The 20,501-nt window shown below is 35.3% G+C and overlaps 2 protein-coding genes across 23 annotated transcripts in view; one reads left to right on the forward strand and one right to left on the reverse strand.

The window, feature by feature from the left end:
* LOC132127699 (disks large homolog 2-like) overlaps positions 1–13,345 on the forward strand; it is a 227,297-nt gene extending 213,952 nt beyond the window's left edge. For 13 of the 22 annotated variants that reach the window (XM_059539702.1, XM_059539707.1, XM_059539709.1 and 10 more), the window contains 10 exons: positions 710–886; positions 1,914–1,989; positions 4,249–4,348; positions 7,489–7,539; positions 7,657–7,758; positions 8,576–8,599; positions 8,907–9,079; positions 9,458–9,567; positions 9,692–9,783; positions 10,439–13,345. In XM_059539702.1, the coding sequence (XP_059395685.1) occupies positions 710–886; positions 1,914–1,989; positions 4,249–4,348; positions 7,489–7,539; positions 7,657–7,758; positions 8,576–8,599; positions 8,907–9,079; positions 9,458–9,567; positions 9,692–9,783; positions 10,439–10,545 (1,012 nt within the window). In that variant the 3' untranslated portion in view covers positions 10,546–13,345. Of the gene's footprint in view, positions 1–709; positions 887–1,913; positions 1,990–4,248; positions 4,349–4,607; positions 4,654–7,488; positions 7,540–7,656; positions 7,759–8,575; positions 8,600–8,906; positions 9,080–9,457; positions 9,568–9,691; positions 9,784–10,438 lie in introns of all 22 variants that reach the window. The other 9 variants (XM_059539705.1, XM_059539706.1, XM_059539717.1 and 6 more) reach the window with 2 other exon arrangements.
* An 865-nt stretch (positions 13,346–14,210) lies between these two features.
* On the reverse strand, positions 14,211–20,152 carry LOC132127175 (hemicentin-1-like). Its single transcript, XM_059538862.1, has 7 exons — positions 19,932–20,152; positions 19,317–19,646; positions 18,970–19,227; positions 18,647–18,763; positions 18,320–18,355; positions 18,176–18,207; positions 14,211–14,424 (listed from the first exon to the last, which is right to left on the reverse strand). The coding sequence occupies exons 1-7, from the start codon at positions 19,981–19,983 to the stop codon at positions 14,230–14,232; spliced, it is 1,020 nt and encodes a 339-aa protein (XP_059394845.1). The 5' UTR covers positions 19,984–20,152; the 3' UTR covers positions 14,211–14,229.
* Between the last annotated feature and the right edge of the window lie 349 nt (positions 20,153–20,501).

Here is a 20,501-nt window from a genome sequence, read left to right on the forward strand (position 1 = left end):
TACATGAATCATGGTTATTCTTGAAACGCTAGCCTGTTTCTCTTGATAGCGCTCCTCCACATGAGGATGAATGAGAGTTTTCTTCTGTCGCCGCATAGTGATTCACCCACTTCAGATGGTAGGAGTGCGTAGTAAACTGCGATTACCTTTGAAATGGCTTCGCATTCCTGATCTAGGCTTCTCACTTACTGGAGGTTTTCTATTGTGTGAAGGAGGTGAGATCCCTCAGACAAAATGATGTGAAATATATCATATTAATATATTTTTATGTTTGCAGCATTTGAGAAAGATCTGATTTCCCTGTTTACACTGTCAGCCAAGTTTAGGGTCAGCAAGACTTTGTTTTTCAAAGAAAGTCTCTTATTCTCAGCAAGGCTGCATTTATTTGATTAAAAATACAGTAAAAAACAGTAATATTGTGAAATAATATCACAATTTTAAAAACTATTTATTCCTGTGATGCAAAGCCGAATGTTCAGCAGCCATTTTTTTTCAGTGTCCCACATTCTTCAGAAATATTTATATATTGCTAATTTGATGCTCAAGAAACATTTCTTATTATTATTAATCTTGAAGTCAGTTCTGATGCTTAAGATTTTTATGGAAACCATGGCAATTTTTTTTCAGGATTCTTCAATGTGTCAGGTCTGTAAAACTGACATTGTGTGCATGTGTGTGTGTCGCTCTCTCTCTCTCTCATTCTCTGCAGGGCTCTGTTTGACTATGAAAGGGCGAAGGATAGTGGGCTGCCCAGTCAGGGGCTCAGTTTCCGATATGGAGACATTCTCCATGTCATCAATGCATCTGATGATGAGTGGTGGCAGGCCAGGAGAGTGACGCCTGAAGGGGACAGTGAGGAGATGGGCGTCATCCCCAGCAAGAGGAGGTGAGTTTCATGCTGAATCACAGACTGAACCTGTTACCAGTGCATATTTAGTACCACCTTTGAAGTGTTTTGTGCTACCTTTAGTAACTTAATAACCACAAACCACAGCTAACCTTACCTTTTTAATAAGAGCTGTCCGTAAATGAAAAAATACAGTCAAATTAATTGATATGCCAAGTTATCAGATTCATCTCAATAATTGCATATATTATTAATATTAAGTTAGTACAGCCACCTAAATTATGTTCATTAATTCTTAAAAAATGTAACACGAGTGACCCCGTTTTTAAGGTAGATTGTCTTGTTAATATTTTCGCTGAACTGTATTTTTTAATACAATTAATTGTACTAAATTAATACGTGACAGCCTTAGTTCTAATCGTTACCCTACTGCCTTATATTTACGTTTGCTCTTTAAAGGGAACATAAGATGGAAAACAGAATTTTCTTTCTTAGTTGAATACACCATGTGAATAATAAGCAGCAAAAATGGGTCATTTATTAATATTAACCATTCACATTCTTGTCTTTTAATTCCTAATCTGTATCTACAGAAAGAAGTCTTATATGTAAAGCAGCAACATTCTGTTTGATTTGACATATCAGGGTAAAAAAAATGGTCATGTTAAACAAAATAAAAAAAGTTTTTTTATGTTTTTGAAAGAAGTCTCTTAAGTTCACCAAGGCTGAATTTTTTTTTTTATCAAAATGATAGAAAATATATACAATATTCTGAATTTGCGATTTCTTTAAATAGCAGTTTTATATTTAAAAATATTTTAATATATGTAATTTGTTCCTGTGATAGAAATTCAGTCATTACTCTCCAGTCTTCAAGTGTCTCATGATTCTTCAAAAATCATTCTGCTATGCTGATTTGGAGCTTGAGAAACAATTCTTAGTATTATTTGTTGAAAACAAACACAAAAGTTTGTGCTGCATAATATTTTTGTGGTAACCGGAGAAATGTAGTATACGTACATTTGTGTAGAACGTTTCACTGACTTTGTCTCTATTACTGTGGCAGGGTGGAGAGAAAAGAGAGAGCTCGTCTGAAGACGGTTAAATTCAATGCAAAACCCGGTAGCCTTGATTCTAAAGGGGTAAGTGTTCTATTTGTTGAGTGATTGTCTTTAAAATGGTTTTATCAGTGCCAACATCCCGAATTCTGTTCGCCCAGGTTTTCAGGTGTTAGCAGGAAGGGTCCAATGATTTAATGACAGTTTAGACACAGTTCTTCACTCATCTAGTGTAAAATCTGTCTGTCTCTTCCCTTTTCTTCAGTCTGTCCGGATTAGTTTCTGTCGTGCCCTGTCATCTTGAATTTATTTTCCCATTTGAAGTTGTGCTGGTGGGTCATTGAGTCAGTCAGTCAGAGTGAAAGTGTGTGTGTGTGTGTGTGTGTGTGTGTGTGTGTGAGACTCTGTTCTTCTGCCGCAGTGTGACAGCTCACTCTGAGTTCTTAGCCTCAGTACTGCAGCGAAGCGCACAGAAGCAGCCTCAATATTACATTTGTACATAAATGCGTCTCCTAATGCGTCTTTTATTAGATCAGTATTGTAAGGTCATCCGTAGTAAATATTTCTTGTGTTTGTGTTTGAGAGGTGAACTGAATAAAACCAAAGGATATAGGGTATATTTTTAGTCCGGCACACAAGCGTAGTGCTGTTCAGATTTTTAGCCTCATGATTCCCGCTAGTATCCATAGCAACATTGCAGCCGGGCCTGCAAATTTCCCTTGCTTTCTTGTCTCTTGTTTCTCTTTTTTCCTCTCCCTCTGTCTTTTGAAGATGAGAGAGGGGTGGGGGTGTTGGCACTGATGGATTACTTGAGGATTTGGTTTTTGTCTCGTGTTAAGATGCACCAAATTGTATATGTATCATTTCAGGTTTATGGCTCATAGGATTTCAGTGTTGATTGAAAATGCATTGATTGTAGGATTGTTTATGTGCATTATAATAGAGAGGATTAGCATAGTTTTGAATATTCTCTTTAATCAGGGGTGCTATTTGTTTCATTCATACACCGCTAAAATATTAAAATAGACAACAACAAAAAATACACACAAAAATACATACCAAAGCACTCAAATTTAAAGATTTAATAAAATTAAAGATTTATTTTATAGCTAAACATTTGTCTGTGAATCCATTTAAGAAATTTCAGGGTTATATTTTACCCCAAGATCATAAGAAAAAATATTTATTTTGTTAATGTTTAAATACATTTAAGCCTATTTTTTAGAACCACTGATATTCTTGATAATTAAGCATAAAAATTCAGATTTTCATTATTGTTAACTATATATATATATATATATATATATATATATATATATATATATATATATATATATATTTATTTATTTATTAAACAAATTACTATATAGTAAAATTAAACAAACACTTCAACGTTGTTTTTACATAAGACCTAAACCTGAAAATTCGACTTTTTTGTTTCCTATATGGTTTTGCATTACAGAAATTAGTGTTGGATGGAAAGTAATTTCGATAACATTTGATAATGTAAAAAAATATATATATATGGTCCTTAAATTAATGAATGGTCCTTAAATGGGCTTTATTTAATATAATTCATTTTCATATAATTTTATATATTTTTTTTTCTTTTAATTTTGAGGTAAAGGATAATCTGGACATATTCTAGTCTGGTTTCACCATGACAGATTGTAGTTTATCATGAAAATTACATTCATATCAAGCAGCGTATTGACCCCAGGTTCACCAAATCAGTTAGAAAATCACTTTTAAAATCACCTCAGTCATGTACATGTTACCTCATTTATTTTTCTTTGCAATTCATAACCTTTTTATCTCATTATAATACTACACACAAGCAGCACATATTTTGCCCATTTGATCAGCATGGCACCTGTCCTGCATGCTTGTTTTTTAATATGAGTATTTTACTTTATTTATTTTTGAGTCCCATTTGCCTTTGCATGGCACTAAACTAGCTTCAGTTGGTCTTTTGTTTATCATTGTTTACCTCCCTTGTATGTTCGTTCCTAATGATCATGTTTTAATTTGAATATGTTTGAGCTGTCTGAAAACAGCTCAGGTGCTGTGACGTCATGGACAGCAGGGTTTGGATCAGTCTTCACAAACAAACAAAGATCACCTATTCAGAATCATCCAAGCGCTTTCGGTTTGAGTCCAAAACAATGCAATTAGCATATTTAATATGAGTGAATGATCCTGCCAATAAGAAACAACTGGGTGTTTGGTTGTTTCCTAGCTGCTGTCCCTCACGTCCAGCTCCGGTCGTTGTGTTGTTTTTGTCAGCATGATTGTGACAGCGTTTAGAGCCCCCTGTTTGCACCATGCTCTCTCTCCGCACAGTCATTCAGTGAAAAACGTAGAAAGAACTTCATCTTTTCACGCAAGTTCCCTTTCTACAAGAACAAGGACACCGACGAGCAAGACGGCAGTGACTCGGAACGTAAGTAGCCACAAACGCACGTGCACTCTCACACGTAGGTAACATAAAAACAGCACACGCTCACACAAATGCATCCTCGGGGAAGGTTGAGAGGTCTAGGTGTGTGTAGGTAGCTCCAGGAAGCCCATGTCCTCCTTCTTCTACTGCCCGCCCCACCAACAACCTTACTGTCTCTCTCTTCCTCTGTCTCTCTGTCTCCAATCCTCTTTCATTCTCTCTCTTCACCCCCCTCGCCTCTCTGATCGGCTGTGTGGTGTAGGACATCTCTGGAATAGGGGAGGACGGGTACGGAGCAAAGACACTGAGTAAGTGTGTTAAGGAATGGACCCAATACCCCTCTCCCAATCACATATATAACATTTCAGTTGAGAATTTTTCTTTTCTTTTCTGTTGCGTCGTCCTAGCCGTCTCCAACAGCCACAGGCCTGTCTGCATGTCAGAATACTAATGTACATTGGTCTACAGGATGTAATGTTGTAGGGATTCCTGCATTCCATCCTTAGGTTTATGTGGTAGCTAAAATGGTGCATGAACACAATGTGTCAGAATAGTGTTGTTTGTTTAGTTTGTATGTCAAGAATGTTGTGCTATTTTCTATGTAAGCTTGTTCCTGCCACAGAATAAAAAAAAATAAAAAAGGTAACTGTGACTTTTTATCTTACAATTCTAACTTTTTTCACAATCCTGAGAGAGAAAAAAAACTGAACTACGAGATGTAAACTCAAAATTCAGAAAAAAAGGCTTTTAGGGATGGTTAAATAATAAATACGGATTATCAGACATGAATCAGAACAAATCAGAATATATAGTTCTGCTTATGGCTATCTAGGTTACAATCTAGTCTTTTGTGTTTGTCTTTTATGATGTCTCTGCAGTGCTGTGCCAAATGTTGTCTTGTTTTTAACAGTGTTTTTATGTTCTCATCAGGAACATTTAGCCAACACAATTATTCTCAATGAATGAATATGTAATTGTGCCAAGAGACAATAATTTAATCTCCTTTGTCTCATTTTATTTTATGCTTGAAACTCAAGTCTAATTTTGTCCAATACAACCAACTTAGACTGTCAAAATTTATAACGAGCCCCTCATTATAATCTTCAACACCCTTGAAAACTAGGACGCACTGCTACAAGAAAAAGTTACTGAGTAACCTGCTGAACTAAGGTCAGTTTAGTTGGAGATATAGTACACCAGCTCCAGAACGTTTGCTGTCAGGTTTTATGCTCATCTTGCGAGTGGCAGGTTCCCAGACTGAGTGTGAATTCAGATCTCTGGATGAGCTTGTCACTTTGGACTGATTAGGTTTTGATATGTAATTGTCATATTGCTTGATGCTCTTCTAGACAGCCATCGTCAACATAATGAAAGATGACTTGTTTGTTTTGCGCTTGGCCAGTAAACAGGATTTGTGGTTTTTATTTAATTTATTTTGGAAATGGACTTGGACTAACAATGGACTAACACACTGATGAAAAATGATATCTGCTGTCAGAAAGAATCATTTACAGTCTGTTTGCTATAACATGCAGAAAGATACAAGTTTTAACCATAAACATTTCAGGTACATTTGAGCAAACATTTAATTAATGTGAATATATGTATATATATATATATGTATATATATATATGTATATATATATATATATATATATATGTATATATATATATATATATATATATATATATATATATATAATTTTTCATGAACGAAGAAAGGATGCATTAAATTGATTAAAGGTTACAGTAACAACATTTCTAATATTACATTTCTAATTCTCTGGTTTCTATTTACCTGAGAATGTTGGGAAAAAATTATAATTGCTGAAATATTATTTGACACTGAAGACTAGAGTAATGGCTTCTAAAAATTCAGCTTTGCATCACAGAAATAATTTAAAAGTTTATTTAATATTCATATTTTACAGTATTACTGTTTTACTGTGTTTTTGATCAAATAAATGCAGCCTTGATGAGCATAAGAGCATAAGCATCCTAAAAACAATTACTGATTATGCATGACCAGCTATGTGAGACTCAACTCGCAACTATATTTTAATTTGAGTCTGGTGCTAACAAAATAACTCCACTCCAATAAGCATAACATTTGCAAATTTTAAATATTAGTTAAAATATTTTTTTTAATTCTACATTTTATTCATACTATAAACGTTTTTCTCACCTCACCTGCTTGAATTGGATCAGTCATACTATAAACATGCAGTGTTTCCTTTAGAATGTGGCCAAACAAGAAATATTAGGAGGCAGCAAAGTTAAATTGCCTACCTTTTCAAACAGCTTTTTTGTGGTGAGTCTGCATTTGATGCCTTAAAATTCTGCCTCTGTGGGCAGCTCGTTGGTGAACAGAGCTTCAGAGTGTGCTTTGTTTTTGTAAGGCTTTAAATGGACATAATCCATTTTGTTTATGGCAATAGCTACACAAATAAAGGCCATCTAGCTTTTCCACAGCTTCTAAATTGTTCTGGTTAAGAGCGGAGCACAACACAAAACTGATTCATGTGTGATTCATTCTCCTTAGTTTCATGTTACCACTGCCAGTGAGGAAAATGGAAGCTCTGGCTCAGAATAACATGCAATCCTATCTGGGTTTGAATCGATGGATAATAACCATATTGTGTTCCTGCGGCAGCCTGCTTCTGTTCGTCCCAGGGCTAAAAATAAACTTCTCTGGCTCTCAAAGTTCCTCTGTGCGCAGACAACCTCACAACTAGCGTCACTTTGGACTTGTGTTTCCATAATTGGACTATTATATTCAATTAGTATTGCCACTGTCTGAAACTCCAGCCTCATCCTTGATTAAATTGCTTTCTGTTGTCCATCATTGTCCCAAATCCTTTCTGACGTTCCCTTTAATCTCCCAAATGAGCGCTAACTCAATTTTGCCACTGTTTTTCATTTTTCTCTTCTTTAATACAAACGTCCTTGTCAACAAGTACGTAATGACATTACATGCTCAGTAACTCATTTACACATCCAATTCAGCTGTGCTCTGAGATGAGAGACCTTGGTGAAGGGCTCGCCAAATGTGGCCATCACGATCGCCGGCGTTCTGCAAAAAGCAAGCTGAGTCCTATCATAAGCACCCACCCCGCTGAGTATGTTTTCTGTTCTGTTTCCAGGGAGTCAAGAGGAACTGATCCTCTCGTATGAGCCCGTCATCAGACAAGAGAGTAAGTGCCTCTCCTTGGTCTCTCTTGTTTGAACTGTATGACGTTCACAGTAAGTGGAAATAGTTTACGTGATTGGTGTTCAATTTGAGTTTCTCTCTGTATTATGTGTTTGAACAGTTAATTATGCCAGGCCCGTTATAATCTTGGGGCCTATGAAGGACAGAATCAACGATGACCTCATCTCCGAGTTCCCGGACAAGTTTGGGTCATGTGTGCCACGTAAGTACCTACAGAGATCTTGTGGTTCCTGTCCAGGTGCTTAGATTATCAGATAAACTAGACTTTTTAATGGATCTTCAATTTATTATTCATTATTCATCTTTAGTATGCACCGATTAACCTTCAGTAGAGGCTGACTCATCCAGGGTCTTTAAAGAGCCCAACTGAGCAATAGTGTACTGTGTTATTCTCACTTGTGCCATTATGAATTTCAATCGGAGTGTTAGAAAAACCTCCAGCCAGGGTAGTTTGTAATTATATCCAGTAGTCTTGGTTTTTAAGCATTTGTGCTGATAGCAGTTCTGGTAGGGTTCATCAAAATGAGACAGTAAGGTGAGTGGCCTGACCATAAGAGTCTGTGGATGTTCCCTACTGTCCCAGAGTGCTTGTTGTGCAGTTCCTGAAACTCATTTCATTGTGTTGTGACTATCAAATCACTTATTTCAAGGTCTGTTGATTAATGATCTTCAACTAGGTCACTAGTTAGTGAAGTGGTCTAGAGAGTAAATAAAAAATCACTTGGAGCAAACCTTGAAAGTAGCCCTTCTTAATCCACGATTTGTGTTCTAATTTTCCTAAGTTTTATGTTTATTGGGAAAGAGCTTTGTTGTCTTGTGCTACAAGTATTAGTCAAAATATCTACAATAAATAAAGGAGGTCTTCACCTCAGAAAAAAAATCCCATATTATAAAAATTACACATAATTCTGAATTTGCTGATGAGTTCCACAGAGCTCTTTCATGTTTTACATTTGTTTGTTTTTCAGTTTTTCAGAATTTTATTTAACCATTTTTGTTTGTTCATAATTTTAAAAAAGCGGCTAACAGTTCTGGTCAAGAAGGTAAGTGAGAATATTAGTCTGAAATGACCAAGATATGAGTAGAAAATGTAACAGTCCTTGCCTGTAGTATACAGTTCATCCAGTCAGTGGGAACTATGGGTATTTCTGGTATTTCTTTTAGTATGTCACCCCGAAAGGTAGACATATAGTAGTTTATTTGTATTGGTAAGTAGACAGTAGCCTCTGACAGCTTATGGTATTTCACATGAATGAGTTTGTAAATAATAATGATGATTTATATGTGTTTTAGAACTGACTTCCCAAGTCTTAAAGAGCTAAAGCCTTTTTTGTTTTTTACCAATTCCAGATACTACTAGACCAAAGCGGGATTATGAAGTGGATGGGAGAGATTATCACTTTGTGAACTCACGAGAGCAGATGGAGAAAGATATCCAAGAGCACAAATTCATCGAGGCTGGACAGTACAATGACAATCTGTACGGAACCAGTGTCCAGTCTGTCAAATACGTGGCTGAGAGGGTCAGTTCTTGCTGTTGTTTTACAACCACAACATTGCCATGAAGTCTGCTTACTTCCTTGCTATTATTGTTACTCTTATTTCTTATGCATATGTTGTGGTTTACGATTATTTGAAATGCTTGAATGAAATGTGGTGTATAAATAAGCTTGAACATAGATTTCACAATTTGCAATGTGTAGCACTTTCCAGATGTACTGTATATTACTTGTGAGTATCTCGGTTAAGAGTCAAACTCAATGATAGGGGCCATCATTCACAAGACTTGTCCTTGTTAAACCTCTTTTAACTGTACAAAACTTGAATGTGTCTTTTGTGAGCGGCCTCTTACTCTACTGTTCCGCTTCCCAGCATTAAGCAAATCCTTTTTGCTTTTCTAGGGAAAACACTGCATACTTGACGTGTCTGGGAATGCTATAAAACGATTACAAGTAGCACAACTATACCCTATTGCCATCTTTATAAAGCCTAGATCCATTGAGACCTTAATGTAAGTTTCCCACACATCTCTATGATGATAAATAATAATTAATAATTAATAATAAATAATATATATATATTCATCTCCGCTCCAAGTCAGTGACTGACACTCTTCTAAAACTTGTGCATTTCAGGGAGATGAATAAGAGGTTGACGGAGGAACAGGCCAAAAAGACGTACGACCGTGCCATGAAACTGGAGCAGGAGTTTGGCGAGTACTTCACAGGTAACAGAAAAGTTCCTAATCCATCCAGAGAACCCGAGTGGTGCCTTTATGCTCAGATATCACCTCATTTGCATATTATAATAGTCTCTTGCATATGCATTACCTCAGAGGCCAACCCCTGCAGCCTGTTACATCCATCATGTTTGACAGCAGAGCCATAGAGCTGAAACACATCAACTTTCTCTTGAAATTGGCATTGGCTTGACCCCCGTGAGTCTGTATGGAGGATTATGAAGAAGCATGCAGTGACATGATGATTAATTTGAGGATATTTTGAACCCATGTGACAATACTCCTGCTGCTTTATATATATAATTTTTTATTCTGCTGCTCCCGGAAGAGATTTAAAAAGTGTGTTGCTTTACTAATTATGCTGTGTACTTAAATAGAAGAGCTATTTTGCTTATCAGAAAAAAGACAATATATTTTGAAACATAGCAGTTGCATAAGTCTCATTGCTTTTTTAGATATTCTGTTGCTGGGTAAAATGGCTATTCTTACAAGATGAATCCATGAACAGTAAAGTGGTTAATGAGCCATTAAGTTCAAAAACAATCATTATGAAGGCTTCATCAGGGTTTCTTACTTCTTGTGGTGCCAAACGAAAAAGACTTTGAGAATCTTCTAACATCAGCTCTTTCTCTTTTTCTTTCAGCGCTGGTTCAAGGGGACACACTAGAGGACATTTATAACCAGTGTAAGATGGTGATAGAAGAACAGTCTGGACCTTACATCTGGATTCCCTCAAAAGAAAAACTATAAAAAATCACCTTACCCTGGCAGGGACCTTGGACTGGGAAAGAAACACACATAGGAATAATTTGTAATATAATATAAATTATTATTATGCCAATGTTTATTGTTAACTCTTACAGTGATTTTTTTTTTCCGTTTGTTTGTTTATTTTACGTTGCATTTTTCACTTTCAATATGAATGTTCCTGAATGTACAACACAAAGTGTTAGAAGCATTTTTGGTCTCGACAAAAAAAGTGTACTCTTTGTTTGTATATTTATTGGTTAGCTTTTTAATTTAAGGAAAAAAAGAAACAAATTTAGCGTGGAGTATTCTTCTTCAAACAATCTTCGGTTGGGATTTTGAGCAGGTCAAAGAAGTAGGTCAGATCATCACAGATGTTTTCCACACCATCACCACCTCCAAAAAAAAAAGAAAAAAACTAAAAATCAATGTTGATATCAGCTTTCTACACTTTTCACCCAATCATTTGGTTTCACACACCTCCCAGACTCATTTCACAAACTCTCCAGCATCTATGCACTCCTGTGGCTAACAACACACACTTTGATTGTGTTGCTTTTTGTTGTATTATTTTGTTAATTTTGTTTTGTACAATCATCCATTATTTTATTTTTTTGGGAAGATTTAGTATCCAATTGTACATTATTTCTAATGGATCCTTTCAGAAAAGAATCTTGTGATTTTAAGATGCTTTAGTGTAAATGTATAAGGGGATTCGACTAGCTGTAGGAACTTTGACACTATATTTTACTATTTATATTGAAAGAGGACACAACAGCACAGAAAATATTTATAAAGATTATATATAACGTTGTCTAAAAATCGTTTTGGAAAAGAGATTTTACTCTGGTACTGGTCTATCATATTGTGTCGTCGCTGTTGTGTTGGTGAGAGTGAAAGGTAATGAGTGCATGTTTTCCCTGAACGAAATGCCACCGTATCTATCCAGTTCCGGAATTCAAGAGTTCTGAAATCCTTGGAACTCAACTTTAATTGACTGAGGATTCTACTCAGTGCGAATTGAGTGCATTTCAGGTTTGTTCAGATAACAGGAAGGAGCTTGATGTTTGGGAATCATTGTTCTACCACCCTCTGAAGTGTTTACAGTACCTCAACTACAGTTCAGAGAGAAATGAGTGCGAAAGGGACAAGATCTGCAAGCAGTCCAGTCTTAAAAGCTTTTAAGTTAATGTAGTGTTTCATTTAAGTTAAATTTTTCTATTTTGGCATGCTTTACACTTGTGAACATGACCTTGGCTTCCTGTCCACACATTCACACTGCATACTTGTGTCATTGTGCCCTTTCCATTTTCCTTCTACATTAATAGTAAAGCTCTCGCCATTCATGGAAACTACAAATGCCAAAAGCCATTAACTCTGCTCACTCTTTTCAAATGAGGGGGGGAATTATTTGTTGCAATATTTATTGGGAGATGATACAGCATGGTTCTGTGGCAAGAGTCTTTTGACCTACTGGTCACCGCTTGCCTTAAAAAAGGGAAGAGGCTTTTTGGGCCAGATAGACATTTTCTATGCTTTCTTGAAGACTGAGCACTTTTGTATATTTGAAAACTTATTCACAGATTGTGTTCAACCAGATGGTGGACACGGGGATTTTCAGAAGAGAGAGACTGAATATCAAAGTGAAGATTTTAATGGTGTAATATGAAATTTCGTTAAATAACAATAGATAATGTATACGTTATTATGACAATGTAAACCATGGATGGCATCAGTGACTATCAGAATATAAAGTGAACATTTTAAATGCTGTGAAATTATTTTCTTCTCTTCTACATGTGTAGTTTTTCTCCTTATTCAATGTGGTTGTTCTATCATCTGTAGCATATCATTTTATTAATTTAGTAATGCACACAATGGATCATGAGAACATCTCGGGGGACTTGGGGGTACCCTTTTTGTTAAAAATATTTGCATTTAAATCTATTTGTATTATTAGGTAATCAAAAGAGAATCTCAAATACTGATGCTGTAGCTTTAATGAAAATCAAAACCCTGCAGATTGTACGCACTTGAACAGGCTCTCTGGAGCCTTATGGTGCTCATAGTCTGATTTGGTTCATTAAGTCCAAGTGAATGTTCAGCTTAGTCAAATGTGCTGAAATGGGGTTGTTTTTGTCTCAGGGTTGCCAGATAGTGCTTAATCACTGATATTCAACCTTCGGATCAGAGTGCATCTGTTTATTCCACAAATCTCAAATGTTTAATTCCTGAAACCTGCATTGCATTTAGTCCTTTGTTCTGGAGCGTCTGTTTCTGAGTTCGCTTTGTGATTTATTTATCCCCAAACAAGTGATGCAAATTATTTTCAACACGTTTTTATTTTTCCTGAATTCCAAATGATATGTGCAATTTTGTACAGTGTATAAATATCTGTTTGCACTTATTGTAGTTGTATAGGAAAACTTTAATTAACACTGTCCCCCAAACCTCTCTGTTTTTTCTATTTATATCACAGGAGATTAAAGTTAAATTATTAAACACTTACATACCCCTTCTGTTTGTAGGTATCATTTCCCAGCATTCCATGGGTGTAACAGTTTAAGCACAATTAGAAAAAGTGTAAGTTCATGTTTTATAGTTTTATTTTATTTATTTATTTTTCACTCTATGTTTTTGGATTTCTGGAAGGAGAAACAAAAGAAAACTATTCTTTGCATCCTGTTGCAGTATGTATTCCCGGTTGCTTTGAGGAATCTCAATAAAGACATTGCTTTAGGTATACATGATACTCTATAAAATGTAAATAAAAGGTTTGATGAGACATTTACATTCTTCAGAAGATTGACAGCTCTTTTTGTGCACTGTGAGAGTGCACCTCAATACTTACATCTATATTTGCCTTTTAACATCAGTTAACCTGCTGCTGACTCTATGATATGTCATAATTGATAAACAGAACCTTTAACAGAGTTTGTCATGCAAGACAAACCACTTTGTTCTGAAAGGCAGAAGTCATTTATCTATGACTGTGCATGACAATAACTGTGTAGGGTGGACACTTACAACCTCTCATAGTTTGCATACTTAAGTGCCACATTAAGCATTGCTTCCTTTGCATTATTGCAAGCAGCTGAAGTACTCAATTGAGTCATTTTATTATGTACTTATCAAGTCCATATAGTGTGTTCAAGCTGTACATGATCCAGTGCCAAGTGCAATAGAGGAAACATGTTGCTATTTTTCATAATGATGCTTATTGAATGTAATTGTAATCGTGAAACTTTTATTTTTAAGATGCATTGTCCATCCAAAAATTTTATATATCTTTGTAATAATTGGAAACCAATCATGGTTAAAAGTGTAGAGCTACACTCTCAAAAATTAGGGAGGGGGGTAGTGACGGTACCCATGCAAAAGGTGTACTTTTAAAATATTAATATGTACATTTAAGGTACTAACATGCACCACTTAGGGGTAAATAAGGTACAAGGTAGCACCTTTTAGCTTTTGTACCACTCCAGTGACAGCTTTTTCTGAGTGTATGTTTCCAGCGGTTTTGCTGCCCTCTAGTGGTTGATCAGGATGTAACGTGCTTTTCACCCGCCAACTGCTTATAAATCTGTGGCACTTCTAAATTGCACTGCACCAGATTCATGAATATGAAAGTAAGTTAGTATTCGCTGTTTTTGCGCCAACATGTTTTGTAGTCTCTTACTTCAGTTGTCATTCCTCTCCAGCTTCGACAAACGCTGTGGACTCTTCATTAGAGACAGGTTCCCTGCAGGAGGGTCCGACCACAGAGTAACCAGACTCCTCAAAGTGTTGCGCTGCAGCGGAGGCCTGACTGCTCTCTCTCGGCTTAATGAAGTCTGTGTAGACGTACGGTAAAGGAGTCACCTCTCCAAAGTCAGGTATTTCCTGAGAGACAAGAGTGGTCGGAATAAACAGGTATTATTAATTGGGGTTTGTTTCATGACTTAAAGACCCAATGAAATTACTTGACAGTGGCATTTAGGTTTAGTGACTACAGCAACTTCCGGTGCAGTGCTTTGTTTTGAAATTATCAGAATATTAACCCTTGTGGATTGTTCAAATTCACTACCCTTTCGAGTAGTTCGGGATGAAAACATCCACTCAATTAAACTGCTGTAAAAATGTATCAGATTCATATTTTTTTCTCTTTTTTTTGCATAAATCTGTTAATCAACCTCAGTCCTGATCAAAACTACCAAATGTTTTTTTAAAAATCCAAGATTTTAACTCTTTAATTGCCAAGTTCATAAATGATGTCACTGATTTGGGGGGAAAAACACACAAAATGACTTATTTTTAATATAAAAGTAATTTCAATATAAAATCTTTCTGGATTTTTTTTTTTACTTTTTATAACAGTCTTGGGCATGTCAAAGTTTAGTAGCAACATTGGCTTTGATGCATTTTTAGTTTTTGTGCAACATTAGATTTAATTTTTTTCTCCCTAATTAGTTGTTGGTGGCTGTTTTTGCCCCATTGACTTCCATTATAACGACATTTTTTGATTACAAAGCCATGACACCATGTAATCATGCATTCTTGATTGTTTGTGGTTTTCCCTTTTGGGAAGAGGTAAAATTTGTTAATTTTACAGTTGATCACTAGGTGGGACCATTAACCCTTTAGATAGGCCTGTGCAAAAAAAGGCTTAGTTTCTGGCTTGTATATGGAGTTATATGGAGTATAACAGTAAATTATAGTGTTTGTGTGTGTGTGAGATTCTTGATTGTTGGTGGTTTTCCAACCACCTTTTTGTTGGTGGAGTATAACAGCATATTATATTGAGTGTGTATGTGTGTGTGTGTGTGTGAGAAAGAGAGACAGAGTGTGTGTGAGAGAGACCTTTGCGCACTTACCTTAATGTATTTCAGAAAATCACAATGTACACCTCAGCTCTTAGAACTACATAAGTAAAGGCGCAGGAGTAAAGGAGTAAACAAAAGTGTATTTATGCACCTGCTGCCTTTTAATGGTGGTGAAAGTATTCGGTTGTTAAGTGATGATGTAAGAAGCCCTGTTTCCGGGTCCAGGCCTCAACTCGCTTCACTTGAGAATATGACCTCAGCAGCCGTTTATGAGCACTGTTTATTCATATTGATAATTTAAGTTGAACGCTTTCAAACTTACGATATACACTACAGTCTCCGTGCTCGCAGTGTCCCAAACACAAATAATTTTTAGATATTTTTTTATATTTATATTTTCATTGTCTGGCTATCTGGTACTTCGGTATGGAGTTAAAGGTTAATATTATAACTTTTTTGCTAGTATTCTATCACATTGTGAGTTTATATTAGCACCTTTTGTTGTTTTCTCGTGGTAACTGATAGAGCGTTTGGACACGGTAGCGCTGCTACGTGACGTCAAACTTAATAAGCGAATAGACTAAACAAAAGCAAAGTACGTGGATTTAAACACTTGCATGCCATCGTGCTGGATATTTAATGGTGAGAAGAGAAGCAAGCAACACGATAAAGGGCTTGACTTGTACCAAAGTTTTAGAAATGATTATGTAGCGTGACCCCTCCAGCGAGCTGCAGCTTATTTGAAGTTGGTATTGCATTCATGGTATTGTTCATAATACATTATGTTCATAAATTTGATGCGAAGTAGATTTTTTTACAGGATTTTAAGGTTTTAAACTGGCTTTACCATCAAGAAAAGAGGAGCATTTCACTTATAGGCCATTTGTACTTTTCACCATCAAAAGGAAGCAGGTGCATAAACACACTTCTTTTTTTATTGTTTACTCCATGTAGTTCTGAGAGCATGAGGTGCATATTTTGATTTTTTCAAATACTGTACATCAAGGTAAGTGCACAAAGGTCTCTCTCACACACCCTCTCTTTATCTCTCTCTCTCTATCCCACACACACACACACACACTATAATTTGCTATTATACTCCATATAACTCCATACAAGCCAGAAACTATGCCTTTTTTTGCACAGGCCTATCTAAAGGGTCAATGGTCCCACCTAGTGATCAACTGTAAAAAATAACAAATGTTACCTCTTCCCAACAGGAGAAACCACCAACAATCAAGAATCTCACACACACACAAACACTATAATGTTCTGTTATACTCCATATAACTCCATATACAAGCCAGAAACCAAGCCTTTTTTTGCACAGGCCTATTTAAAGGGTTAATTGTCCCACCTAGTGATCAACTGTAAAAATATTTTTTTTTTACCTCTTCCCAAAAGTGAAAACCACAAACAATCAAGAATGCATGATTATATGGTGTCATGGCTTTGCAATCAAAAAATGTCGTTATAATGGAAGTCAATGGGGCAAAAACAGCCACCAACAACTAATTAGGGAGAAAAAAATTAAATCTAATGCTGCATAAAAACTAACAATGCATCAAAGCCAATCTTGTTACTAATCTTTGACATGCCCAAGACTGTGATAAAAGGTAAAAAAAAATCCAGTCCACAATTTTTATATTGAAAATATGTAATTTTGTGTGTTTTTTTCCCAAATCAGTGACATCATTTATGAACTTGGTTATTAAAAAGTTAAAATCTTGGAATTTTTTTAAAAATTTGGTAGTTTTGTTCAGGACTGAGGTTGATTAATAGATTTATGCAAAAAAAATAGAAAAAAATATTTATCTGATACATTTTTACAGCAGTTTAATTTAGTGGATGTTTTCATCCACGAACATCCCGAAAGGGTAGTGAATTTGCCCACAGTGTACCGTTGAGTTTTTGAAAAATTTCAAAGCATTTTCCCAAAATATGGGTCAAAATAAGATTTGTCACCAAAAATCATTCCATTAGCTCAAACACAGAGAAAGTTGTGGCCAAAATAAGACTCAACTTTACCCCCTAGTGGACGAAAACGTCCCCAACAACCCACAAGGGTTGAGTACGAAATTAAATATTTAAGTGTCACACAACAGGAGAAGAGCAATATTTAAAGCTTTTAATGCTATATACAAAAAGGTCACGTTTATTATAGGTAATCATATTATAGGCTATTGATATTAGCTACAATTAGTTGTGTTTGCCAGTTATTAGAAATATGACATAAAGAGTCAATTTTAAAATAGCCAAGCAAGCTATTAGTCTTTAGCTTACATTCCATTTAGCTTACATTTCAAACATTAGCCATGACTTGCTGGATAAAAGCAGGTGGTAACAGGGAAAGTGTGGAAGTTATCATTTAATTTTATTGGACAAAGTGTTGATAATGCCTCTGAGAGCAAGTATTTTCACGGGGTCTTTAAGATAATGAAGATGGTGCCTTAAATATCATCATATTAATGTCCATCTAAGTGTGTACTAAATTCATAGTTAGCTACACATCCCTGCTGAAAAAAAACTTCTTTAAAAAAATAATTTCTAATGTTTTCCACTACAAATACCATTACAAACGATGAAAACCATCAACTTTTAACAATTGAATTAATTAAAAAATGATTTCCTGTAGTGTGTTTTGGGACATTTTCCATTAGGATTTAATGGTTTTACCAAGCCACCAGTAGAAGGCAACACCAATTACCAGTAGAGACCAACAGGGTCCATTAAAAACCAGTAAAACCATCACAAATTCTTTGAAGCTGTCTTTTTTTTTTTTTTTTTTTTAGCAGGGATCTGTTTATTAATACTTTTTGATAATACATTACCTGATAAATACCAAGGTCAATGGTTGCTCCCCCTGTGAAGTATATTTCACAGATATTATACAATTACAATTGGTATATATATTTAAGTATAATTATATCATTAATACCTAAAGTTTATAGATAAACAGATTTGTTTTTTAATACCTCCATCTGTAGTTGTGCCATTTTCTGCTTTTTGCCCTAAAAATATAACAACATTAAAACATTCTGTACAAAATAGAAATGTAATGCAGTAAATACAGTAATTGCTGTAATTGTATTTTATGTTTTAGGTAGTCTGCTGAATAGCTGGGGAATTTTTAAAAGGGATATTTGTCTGTTTTTTTGTGATTCATGCTTCATGCTTCTATTTTCAAACTGGTGTTTTTGAGAAACATTTGCTGAGATTAATGGTATTGTGGTTCATAATCTGATTCACAGAACAAACTTAACTCATGGAGGATGCTAAAGCAAAATAAGAGAAAATCTTACTGTGGTGGTATTTGTAAAGGCAGTAGAACACGAGGCACAGTCCCAAAACACAAGTGAGTGTAAGTCCACTTGAAAGCACAGTTTGATCAGACTGAGTTTCATCTCTAGTGCCATTTCCTTGGTTAACAGAAAACCAGAAAAATACGTGATTATGCAATGCAGCTTCCTTTTTCACAGTGTTACTTTCTTTATTAATATGTCTTAAGAACGGTCTTTGTGTTTAAAGGTGTTTTAGGTTTAATTCCTGTCCTAAACAGAATATTATAATCTGGCATCATTTTGCAAATTCGTATAAGGTGGACAATGAATGAAGAACTGCTCACCGGTAATATACGTGTGCTTTTCTGATTCTCCATATGCGTTTGAAGCAATACAGCTGTACGTGCCGTACTCGGAGCTGGTTATGTTACTGATGTGTAGAGTTTGGTTTCTCTCACTGAACGAATGTCTGTGTTTCTCTAGAATAGGGACTCCTTCTCTCTTCCACATCAGATGCTGAAATAAACCGCTCACTTCACATTTGAGAGTCACAGATGTGCTGGAGGTCCAGGAGACCACAATTCCTGTTGCATTTGGAGGATCTTAAAGTGAAATATGTTAATGAGCACAAGCACGACACAATTAGATGAATTCTTTATGAATAAGCTTGACTCTGTTTTGTCTGACTTACATTGAATAATTAATGTAAAGTTTAGGCGTTTTACAGTTCTATCTCCTGTAACTATAATTTCAGTGAAGACTCCTTCATCCCTTTCTGTCACGCTCTCCAGAATCAGGGTGTTGTTGTTTAAATAGAAACGAGCCGTTCCACAGCATTGACTGTATGAAACACTGGATGTTGTATTTGTTTGTCTAAAACATAAACATGTTGTCGATCTATTTCCTTTGGTCCATTCCACTGACTTCAGAGAATCAGCAGTGTGTTGATCAAGTTTCTCTCCAGTGAGCTCAACACGACTGTATAGGCCCTTCTTCACTTCTTCAACTTTAATTTCTCTCACTGTCAATCAATATATATATTTGTTATTATTAATTAACAAATACTTCTAAGAAAAAGATCAACTATATCTTAGAAATGGCTATACATGTAAATCTAATAATTGACCTAAAGAAATGAAGTTAAAGTAAACTTTAAGTAGTATTTTAAGTAAAAATCACACATATACTACAAATCTAGCTTTTTAAAATGTATTCAATGTATGTATTACAAACCACATATGCATTAATAAAAAAAACTTAAATACTGCAATAATTATTAGCTATAAAATGTATTAGCCATACTTACCAAATACAGCAAAGAAAAAAAGCCAAATATGAATGAAATATCCTGGCATCATAAGTCAGGAGTTAGACTTAGTCCTCTTATAGTTAAATTAGCATTTGATTAACACTGGTAACCTTTAATCAATCCATTCAGATCTGTAGATCTAGTTTCTGTGACACGCTTTCATGAACCCGGAGTTTAAACTGTCACCTCAGAGTAAAAAAGTAAAGTAAAGTAAAGTCACTAAAAACCACAACAGGAAAATGCGGTTAGAACAAGGAAGAAGGCAGGGCTAGTCTTATTCAGATAATGTTTTACACAACACCTTATGTACATGTTTCATATTGTATATACCAGACCAATTACTAATTCATGAAAAAGACAACTTGCTAGCAGATTATTTAAATGTTTAAAACTGATTATGGCTATAATGTCATCTTGTTGTGCTAAATCACCAGATGCCATTCGGTGGATAGTGTTGAATCAGTTTAATTTAGTATTATTTTTACTAGATATTTATACAGTACCTACTGTTATTTTTTTTTATATGTACTAATAAAAGCTAGAGTCTGAATCCCCTGATACATAATG

This window comes from Carassius carassius, chromosome 45 (genome assembly GCF_963082965.1).
Source record: "Carassius carassius chromosome 45, fCarCar2.1, whole genome shotgun sequence".
Taxonomy (NCBI): Eukaryota; Metazoa; Chordata; class Actinopteri; order Cypriniformes; family Cyprinidae; genus Carassius; species Carassius carassius.

Coding starts and splice junctions, on each gene's coding strand:
- LOC132127175 (XM_059538862.1), bottom strand. CDS start 19,983: ATGATGCCAGGATATTTCATTCATATTTGGCTTTTTTTCTTTGCTGTA. Junction 18,764..18,969: donor AAAGCACACGTATATTACCG/GTGAGCAGTTCT, acceptor CTGTTAACCAAG/GAAATGGCACTAGAGATGAA. Junction 14,425..18,175: donor TTGACCTTGGTATTTATCAG/GTAATGTATTAT, acceptor CTTGTCTCTCAG/GAAATACCTGACTTTGGAGA.